This window comes from Rhea americana, unplaced genomic scaffold (genome assembly GCF_003343005.1).
Source record: "Rhea americana isolate MKP2758 unplaced genomic scaffold, rheAme1 scaffold_19, whole genome shotgun sequence".
Lineage (NCBI taxonomy): Eukaryota > Metazoa > Chordata > Aves > Rheiformes > Rheidae > Rhea > Rhea americana.
In genome coordinates this window covers 6,948,972-6,958,905 of record NW_028186038.1, presented here as the reverse complement: position 1 = coordinate 6,958,905, position 9,934 = coordinate 6,948,972, and the positions used below count along the sequence as shown (strand labels likewise).

The window sequence follows — 9,934 nt, the reverse complement described above, 5'->3', positions numbered from 1 at the left end:
TATATAGGGAGCGGCGGCGGCGGGCGGCGGCAGTCAGGGGGCGCCCGCGAAGACCGCTCGGCGCGCTCGGCTCTGCTGCGCTTCCCGGCCGGGGCTGACGCCACTTCCGCCGTGCCGTGCCGTGCCGTGCCGTGCCGTGCCGTGCCGTGATGGAGGCGGTGGTGCGGAGCTGCCCGTTCCTGGCCCGCGTGCCGCAGGCCTTCCTGCAGAAGGCCGGGCCCTCGCTGCTGCTCTACGCCCAGCACTGCCCGCGCATGATGGAGGCGGCGGCGGCGGCGCCCGCCGCCCGCGCCCTCGCCACCTCGGCCGCCCGCCGGCAGCAGGCCGAGGAGACCCCCGCCGCCCGCCGCCGTGAGTAGGAGCCGCCGGGGCGCGGCGGCCGCGGGCTGGGGAGGGGCCGGGCCCCGCGGCTGGCGGCCCCCCTCCCTGGAGGGAGGAGGGACGGAGGGACGGGGCAAGCGGCGAGGGGAAGGACGGCTAACGGGAGGCCTCGTCCCAAGGCAGGGTCGCCCCGACGCCGCGGACGGGGCAGACGAGCCCCTTCCCTTGGGAGGGCGCAGGGCCGCGGCGGCGTGCGAGCCCCTCGCGGCCCCCCGGGCTTGCTGGAATGTCACGCGTGTAAGACAGACACGCGCGCTCCGTTAAACAGTTCCCACGGTCTCGTGCCGCGTGAACCGCTAGGAAAAGAGGTAGAAAAGCTTGAGCGACTGTACCAAAACGACGGGACTGAAGTCTTGCCTTCCCCCCGCTCCTACCTCAGAGGCCAAAAACGCCAAGGATGAGGCTGAACAGAATACAAGTGGATCCCAGCCACCCGCCGGCCGCCCGCCCGCCGCTGCCGCTGGCCCCCCGAGCGCTGCTACTAAATGCCCATTCCTGGCAGCTCAGATGAGTCACGGGAACAGTAATGTTTTCTGCAAAGCCAGCCTGGAACTCCAGGAGGATGTGCAGGAAATGCAGTCGGAGAGGAAGGGTACGTATTCTCGCACTGAAGCATTTCTTTCTTTCAAGAGCTTTGGGTGCTTGACCTCGCGCCAGTGCGTGCCAAGTCTCTACAATCCCCACTTAAATTGTGTGGGTAGGATTATGCAAGATTGCACACTGTTGTAGGAGAACATAGGTGTTAACAGCATACTAGCAGCGATTGCCTGGGGTGATTTTGCTGTCTGAATCAAGCTGTAATGCTTGCACTCAGAACAGATGTTTAGGACTCAAGTGAGCTTTATCAAAGTGCTGGTATAGACAAAATGGTATATCCAGACAAGAAGAGTCAGGACAGGCTACTGTGCAAGTAGCAGTACAAATCCAAGCTGGAAAGCAAACAGCTAACCTTTTTCCTTTCATGCAAGGAAAGGATGTTGTCTGGCTTGCAATCTTGTTCCAGAAGGGTTGTCCTTCAAAGAAAAACTTCCGACAAAGTTTTGTGAAAAAACACTTTTCACACACATCAGTAAAACTTTGCTGCCTTTCTGAGAAAGGAAGCTTGTTTTACTTCTCTGGTTTTCTCTGTGGCTTGGAAGAACTTCCCTACCAGCTGAACAAATCACTGGGAATGAAAAGGAAGCTGTAACCAGAAGTCCTGCTTTCAGTTAGCTGTGTACCAACTCTTTCAGATGGAAGCTCTAGCCATATAGAGTAGGTTTGCTAGTCAGGATAAGCCAGGTGTGGTACAAGGAAATTACATATTGTATTGTCACTGATCAGCAAGCTAGTTTTTCCCTTTTGCCTGATAGGGCAAAGTTAGACGCAAATAAGAGAGCTGATCCCAGCGGAATCCCACATGGGTTCAATTACACTCTCTCAAGGAGCAAAAGGGTTAGAGAGCTGCTATATATGTTCCTTGCTGGACTCGTAACTTACCTTTTCATTTTGTTTCAAACTGATTAAGCTCACTGGAATTCTTTGCAATGTCTAGGTACAGAATTTGCCAAAACACCAACTAATTCTGCAGTGAAGAGCCCTGAGACTGAGGGAGAAGAGCAGAGTGGCTTGCTTAAGAAGTTTAAGGATATTGTGCTAAAGCAAAGACCAGAAAGTGTCTCTCATCTGCTTCAGGATAACTTGCCAAAATGTAAGATTAACTGGCAAAACCCCTATAGCCTGTTTTCTTGTGATTAATTCCTGTGTACTTAAGTCTGTGTCATTTCAGCTGTGTCCACCTTCCAGTATGATCAGTTCTTTGAGAAGAAGATAGATGAAAAGAAGAAGGATCACACTTATCGAATATTCAAAACAGTGAATCGAAAGGCACAAATCTTTCCCATGGCAGATGACTATTCTGATTCTCTTATCACCAAAAAAGAGGTGTCTGTATGGTGCAGCAATGATTACCTGGGGATGAGTCGTCACCCTCGCGTGTGTGGAGCTGTTATGTGAGTAGTGCTGTGCTCTTGAGAGGCAATTACAAGCTACAGTAACTTCTATAAAAGTCTTTCTACAAAAGCTTCTATGCAATTTATTTCTATACTGTACTTCATAAACTACTTCTGGTATTACTCTCATGTATGTAAGTCTTAGAGTTTATATTCTTCTCTTGAGCCACAATAGGTAACTTAGTATTTCTATTTCCTCCAGGGCTGCAACAGTCTGTCAGTCCCTGACCCTACTCCTTAAATTTCCTCAAAGCCCCCAAACATTACCAGATAAACTGGATTTTATATTGCAGCTATACTTGATACCTTATTCACCAGCTTATTAAATCCCTGGGTTGTGCAAGTTGCTCAGAGACCTTAAAAGTGACAGCTGCTTTTCACAGCCAGTTCTTCTCAGAATGTAGATTACACGTAGAATGTTTTCAGCAATAATCCTATATTCATCTTTGTGTTTCTCAGTAACACTAATGCCTCTTCTTGGGCACTCTGTAGGGATACACTGAAACAACATGGTGCTGGAGCAGGAGGCACAAGAAATATTTCAGGAACAAGTAAATTTCATGTTGATTTGGAAAAAGAACTAGCTGATCTTCATGGAAAAGATGCAGCATTACTGTTCTCATCTTGCTTTGTAGCAAATGACTCCACCCTCTTCACCCTAGCCAAAATGTTGCCAGGTGAGATCTCAAACTGCATCCCATATTTACTACAAAGACACAACCCTGTATTCCTCTTGGGAGTACATTTCACAAATGTCTACCTGAACTTGAGAATTCATCCTACTCAGCTGGAAATGTCATCTGTTTGAATGCCACATTTAAGTTCTGTTTAGCTCTACAAATCATAGGAGCAGCCTACTGAAACTGAGGTCCAGGACCTAAGAGCCCCAGAAAGAATTGGGGACAAAAGGCTCCAATTATTCTGCTCTGACATCTGAAAGCACCTAAAAATGAGGCAGCAGAGACTTAGTTTCTTGCCATCTTGTGGGTGTGAACTTTTCCCCATCACCCCTCCCCCTCTAGTCCAGGACAGGTTTGCTTTAACTCCAGAATTTTTAAGAGAATTAACTAGAACACTAAAGACTTTAAAAACTCTTCAGTATTTCCTTAAGCTCACGTTTGTTTTAGTTGAGACACTAAAGCCCTAAATATTATTTTTGCTTAATCAGTTAATGCTTTCTGGACTAAAAGTGTAACTGGTTGTTCCCTCAGGCTGCGAGATTTACTCTGATTCAGGAAACCATGCCTCCATGATTCAGGGGATCCGAAACAGCAGAGTGCCAAAGCACATATTTCGCCATAATGATGTCAACCATCTTCGAGAATTGCTGAAGAAGTCTGATCCATCTACTCCTAAAATTGTTGCATTTGAAACTGTTCACTCAATGGATGGTAAGGTGGCATAAACCCATCTCCTTGTAGTGCACTTCATACTCAAGTCATCTATATCTTAGATCTAAAAGCATAAAATGGTGTAAGGGTTGACATGAAAATAGTCTTTTAAAATGGCTAGTGTTTGGGGTGCTTCTGCCAATCACCGCTTTTATTCCTAGGCGCAGTCTGTCCTCTGGAAGAGCTGTGTGATGTGGCCCATGAACACGGGGCGATCACTTTTGTAGATGAAGTGCATGCCGTGGGGCTGTATGGAGCTCGAGGCGGTGGTATAGGAGACCGGGATGGAATCATGCACAAAATGGACATCATCTCTGGAACACTTGGTATGCGTGGCCTGGCAGCCCTCACGGAAGCTCATGTACCTTAAGTCAGCAAAGCTTAGCAGCAGCCAAATTAAGTGGGTTAACTAAAAATTAGTCTATTCAAGTGAACTTGCTAGGGATTTGAGGGTTTGGATTTTTTCAAAGAGTCCAAAGGATTTAAGTACGTCCCATGAATTTTCAACAGCATTTGTGTTAAGCTACTTACACTGCCTTACAAACCAGTTAAGGTAGCATTTAAACAAGCTAGCAAAAATCCTCCAGTGGTATATTATACAACTGTAGAGTAAATTTGGGTGAGAATGCTAGCATAGTAGTAATCTATATTTAGTAGTACTCAGTTCTTTTATGTGAAATGGAGTGTTTCTAATCCAGAAACCTGAGATGGGGAGTTATGTAAAGAGATTTGACAAGAACTGAAGCAACTGCTGTTATCTGAATAGAATGCAGGCTCCAGAGTAAGTTACTGCTGCAGACTGAAGTGTTGTTTAAATTGCTTCCAAACAGTTAATACAGCTTAACAAGTTTAAAAGCCATGAACTTTCCTGGTAAGACAATTTCTTAACTTAATAAAAACAGAAGAGTTCAGCAGACACCCTGATTTTATGTGGGGTTCTCCTCTGGTACCTAAACAGTCCCCTGCTTTTTGGGAAAAGGATCTGGTATCTACCATGTAATCACAGTAAACTCTGTGCTCCTTAGGAGCACAGGCTATTTCTAGCAGCCCTGGGACAGATTACTTTAAATCTGCTGAGAGACTTAGTGCTGATTGTTTGGGGTCACTACTGAAGTCAATGTAGTTGATACTTCTGCTTATAAGATCTTCCCTAAATCAGAACATGAGTACTTGAGATGGAGCATTTTGAACTGTCCTCGCTTTGTAATACAGATCTAGTTATTACCAGGATTGGTTTAAAAACAAAGCTGTAACATGTGCTGAATTAATACAAGATTAGTAGTGGGAGGGCTGGAATTGTTGCCTGCCATGTACTTAATGTAGTCAAAATAATTTGCTCCTTCAGATAAAAGGAAGTACAGCTGTACTTTAAGCCATTCTAAAGGGTGGAAGGAATAAGCTTGGCTGCCTTTTTCTTTTCAGGCAAAGCATTTGGTTGTGTAGGAGGGTACATCTCCAGTACGAGTTCTCTAATAGACACTGTGCGTTCATATGCTGCTGGCTTCATTTTCACCACATCCCTGCCACCCATGCTCTTAGCTGGCGCACTAGAATCGGTCAGAACTCTAAAGAGTGCAGAGGGGCAAGTTCTGAGACGCCAACACCAACGCAACGTTAAGCTTATGAGACAGATGCTGATGGATGCAGGGCTTCCTGTGGTGCACTGCCCCAGTCACATCATTCCAATAAGGGTGAGTGTTTAAGATATCTGTTAACAGAGCCATGGCGCCTGTTTTACTGTCTATGATCACATTACACTTCCAGCTTACTAGTAAAGGTTCACAAAGTTGAAACCCATGCTAATATTCAGCAGTGATGTGCTAGCAGTCTGGCTTTTATTCCCTGCCTGAAGAACAAGAACATTAGATTAACCTCAGCCTGCTATAAATGCTTTAAAGCAGAATGCTAAAGTGTATGACCTGCAATCTAACACTGTACAGAAAGGAACACAAACTGCAGAAGAGTGCAGGTCTGAGCAGCTATGTGCTGGGGTTGCAGTGATGTGGCCCTAGCCTCAGAGGGCATTGTGGTGAGCTTTTAAACCCCTCTTTTTGCCATGTGGCCTACTAACAGGTGCAAGGAAGAACAGTCATGTTTGATTCTTCTGGGTAGCTAAGTTGGTTTCAGAGTTCCATCAACCTTGCATGTTTTGGTTAATCTTGTAATTACCTACTTTGAATTTTAGGTTGCAGATGCTGCTAAAAATACAGAAATCTGCGACAAGCTGATGAGCCAGCACAGCATCTATGTCCAAGCAATCAATTACCCCACAGTTCCCCGTGGGGAAGAGCTGCTACGTATTGCCCCTACACCTCACCACACCCCTCAGATGATGAGTTATTTCCTTGGTGAGTGGGTTTTTGCATCAATGTGAAGACAATACAGGGGTCTCTGCAGTCCTTGGTCTAATAATGAGACTAGGAAATACTAGCTTTAGGCATCACTAGCTTGGGCAAAGTCTCTTCATTGCTGCACTTGTACTGCTTGCTTCTGTGCTTAACTTCCTTTGAGCATGACTGGTGAAAGCCAGTGCATTGCAGCTTAGAGCACAGTGCATAAAGCCCAGTGTAGTACTTGATCTAGTGTTCTGTTTTGGTCAAACCAGTCTTCATATTTATTGCATAGGGGTCCAAAGAAACCTGCTCTCCTCAGCTGAGTTGTTATCAATGTTTAAGAGAAGGTATGTCCAGGGAGACCAGCTGCTGTTTGATCCTGTGAAGAGGCAATATAAGCTCAGCTGAGACTTAATTGCAGGCTGGTCACCTACCTCTAGACTATGTCACAGCAAATTCCTATTATCCCTTTTCTTTTGCTAAGAAAAGGCACATACCAATTTCCTATTTTCCTATTTCTCTAAAATGATTTAGTGTCCTAAGCAAGAGCTGTTCTCAATAAATTTCTCTGTTCATAACAGAAAAACTGCTGGCTACGTGGAAGGATGTTGGTCTGGAGCTGAAACCACACTCATCAGCTGAATGCAACTTCTGTAGAAGACCTCTGCATTTTGAAGTGATGAGTGAACGGGAACGATCCTACTTCAGTGGCATGAGCAAACTAGTATCTGTCAGTGCTTGAAAGTAATGGTGTTGATCTTATTGTCTAGTTCTAGTACCCAGTCAGTAGCATTTTTAAATTGCTTAATAAGCATTTTAATCATAGCTAAAGCACTAAGCTCTGAGAATAAATTTCTAGAGCCATTACACACTTGTATTCTTTATGCTTGCTTGTCTATTTAACCTCCATAAGTAGAGCTGAATTGTCAGTGGTTGGAAGAGGACCTAGTGGAATAAAAAGTGGCCTATAACATAAAGCCTTTCAGCTGAAGTACTGCCTTTTCAATGAATGCAAGCCAGAACAGCACTACAAGGGCTGAGTCTACCTGTATGAAAAGGGGAAGCTGATATTTTATACAAGCTGCTACATGAAGGCTTTTGGAAACACGCAGATACAGTATACACACTAGAACATAAGTTATTACAGAAGCTTATGCTACAGATGAGATGCATTATTTCTGGAGGAGGAAGTCATTTAGAATGGGTTCTACTAGGATGCTGCCTCACCCTACTGTCACACACTTCTCAGCTAGCTACAAGCACCATAGTCTTCCCAAGGCTCACCCTCTTGGGTGTTTAGCATAGTGGGTTTTGTACCCAATTGATTTCAGAGGAAATGAGTGCTAATGGGATTTAATAAGTGGTGTTCTGTGACTGTTTGACACATGATTAGAAAACCACAGTGGCAGGACGGAGTGTCTGGGAGAGAAGGGCACCTTTTCCTCTGTACAGGTTTCAGGGGATGCAAGTTGTCCCTGACTGAGGAAGATGAGGCTGGAAGAAATGTGGAGAACAGCACATGCAGGCTCTGCCAACTACCCTCAGAGCTAGACTTCAGTGGAAATACTGCTCATCAGTAAACTGCCTAATAATTCATGTCTTTAGCAAAAGTCATTGTCATAGAACATTGGTGTTGCATTTGCAACCTCTGGAAGCTTAGCACAGCAGTTAATAACAGGCCTACTGAACAAGGGAAAATAGTTTTGTTTATATATATATATATATATATATGTGTGTGTGTATCCAAAGGTCAATATTGGCATGAAGTCTAGAACAAAGAACTAAGTTACTTCTTCCCATAGACATGTCCAATAAATGCTACCCTGTAGTCTTCATGAGGCAATGAAAAGCTAGTCTATCAAGGTGCACTTGTTTCCAGGATATTAATAAAAAAAGAAAAAAACAGGTAAATTGCTGTTCCTCAGCATTACCAGTTCCTGTCCATCATTCCCTAGTGATGCCTCTGGCAACTGCCTGTCAGTGTTGCATTTGCTTCTAGGAGCATGTCTGCCTGTAGCAGGCAAGGTATGAGGCTAAGAAGTTATGTAATACCAAATGGCTACATGTTAGGGAGACAGAATCCCAAACCAGCAATATCTTCTGCTGTGTAAGTTTGAAGTCACCAGTAATCTAAGTACTGAAGTACACCACTCATTTCAGAAGAATTCCTGTCAAAACATTTAACTTCCAAGGTAATTAATCAAGCTATTTTTAAAAAGGCCCTTGCCAATCAGTGAATTGATTACTGCTTGAAATACTGGTGGCCTAGGTCATGTGCCTGTTCTGCAAAAGGTTGGGGAGGGAGAACAGCCCTCCAGCAGGCTGCAGGATTAACTTAATACTTCAGCTCCATTGCTAAACAGGGCAGTTTAGCAAATGGCAGAGTCAAATCCACCACCAGATGATGGTATACGCAAGTAGGTGCTTTGCTTTTCCGGACCAATTAGCTTTTACTTGCTGTTACATTATCCTGATCTTAGGCAAATTCTAGTGCCATTCAAGGAAAAATACAATGCAACAGCCTGGCTTCCTTGCCTTGCAAACAGTTTGTGCCCTAGGATTGAATTAATATGCATCTCCATTACAGCTCTTCTCGTTATATCCAATGTCTCAGGTTCCTCGTATAAGAGCCACAGATCCTACATCAACCTCTCCTAGATCAGTGTCCCTAACAAGTGTCCTCTAAGCGCCCTTTGGAGCAGCTAGCATAAGCAATCGGTGTGCCTGCTAGGGGACATGTTGCCTAGCACACAGCCATCATTTCTGATACTACAAGGTTACTTCCTTCTGGTTTCTTCACTGACAGCACACATAATGGACCCAACAGACCTCACATACCAGTGAATAAGCCCAAATTTGGGTTCTAGTTCCGGTAGCAATTACTTTTCACTCCTCAGTACTGCAGAGGAGAGGGTGCAAGACAAGAAGGGTACCAGCTACGAGAAACGTCTAACAGACAACACCAGGTTAGTGGTGGAAGGGAACTGGTGGAAGGGAACTGGTTCCAAGATTCAGAGCCAGCAGCGTTTGAGACGGCGGCGGCGGCACAACTAGGTTCAGCACATGGCAGTTCGTGCTTCTGTACCCATCAGATGGGACAAGTTACCTTAAATTCTAGTGCCAGTAAGGGCGTGAGAATAGAGCCAGGGTGCAGCATGAGCTTTGCAGAAAAGTTTATCGCTTAAGCGCAAAGAACGACAAATCCACCGCCAAACAGAAAGGCTCATTTTTCCACCCCGGACAGGACGCAGAATGAAGACACAAACACATCGTCTCCCAGCAAACAGCCCGAGCAGCAGATTGCACAACGAGTTACGGTTGCATAAGCATTAGTTTGATTTCTGGAAAATAATGGAGGAAGTAACCGGTAAAAGACGCTCCCATTCCAAGGGAAATGGGCCGTAGCAGTGCCAGAGTAAGCAAGCAAGAACACAGCTGCAAAGTTACTGTCAACGTTTGTCCGTGGGCCCAGGGGGTAAGAGCAACCCGCCCAGCTGGAGGCGGTGAAACCGCAACCTCAAACCCTCCCGAGCGTCTCGGTTCACCCCCTCACCAGGGGAGCTCCAGGCCGCGCGGGCGGGCGCGAGCACGGCAGACGGATCCCGCACGCACACAGGCGCCCGTGCCCCCGCTACGAGGAAGGGCCCGCACCTCGGGGCCCAGCGGGAGGCGAGCCAGCCTGCCCGGGGGCCCGGGCCAACGCACCGCGCCGGGCCAACCCTGGCCGCCGAGGGCCAGCCCGCCACCGCCGCCGCGCTCTTACCTCCCTGGAGCCCGGCACGACCAGCCTGCCTCTGCCCCAGCCCCTCCAAAGGGGCAGCCCCCGGGCACCGCCGAT

General features: G+C 46.4%; 1 protein-coding gene across 1 annotated transcript; it reads left to right on the top strand.

Annotated features, from left to right (window-relative positions):
• The first annotated feature begins 45 nt into the window (after positions 1–45).
• Positions 46–7,073, top strand: ALAS1 (5'-aminolevulinate synthase 1). The gene is made up of 10 exons (XM_085302497.1): positions 46–351; positions 761–973; positions 1,916–2,071; positions 2,150–2,372; positions 2,865–3,049; positions 3,584–3,763; positions 3,925–4,089; positions 5,186–5,454; positions 5,949–6,111; positions 6,678–7,073. Exons 1-10 carry the CDS (start codon positions 150–152, stop codon positions 6,836–6,838), a joined length of 1,917 nt encoding a protein of 638 aa, XP_085158623.1. The 5' UTR covers positions 46–149; the 3' UTR covers positions 6,839–7,073.
• The last annotated feature ends 2,861 nt before the right edge of the window (positions 7,074–9,934 follow it).

What these genes read in the sequence shown, in the direction of transcription:
- ALAS1 (XM_085302497.1), top strand. Translation starts at nt 150, where the DNA reads ATGGAGGCGGTGGTGCGGAGCTGCCCGTTCCTGGCCCGCGTGCCGCAG. An exon ending in CATCATCTCTGGAACACTTG is followed by an intron (nt 4,090 to 5,185) that starts GTATGCGTGGCC and finishes TTTTCTTTTCAG; the next exon opens with GCAAAGCATTTGGTTGTGTA. An exon ending in GTCACATCATTCCAATAAGG is followed by an intron (nt 5,455 to 5,948) that starts GTGAGTGTTTAA and finishes TTTGAATTTTAG; the next exon opens with GTTGCAGATGCTGCTAAAAA.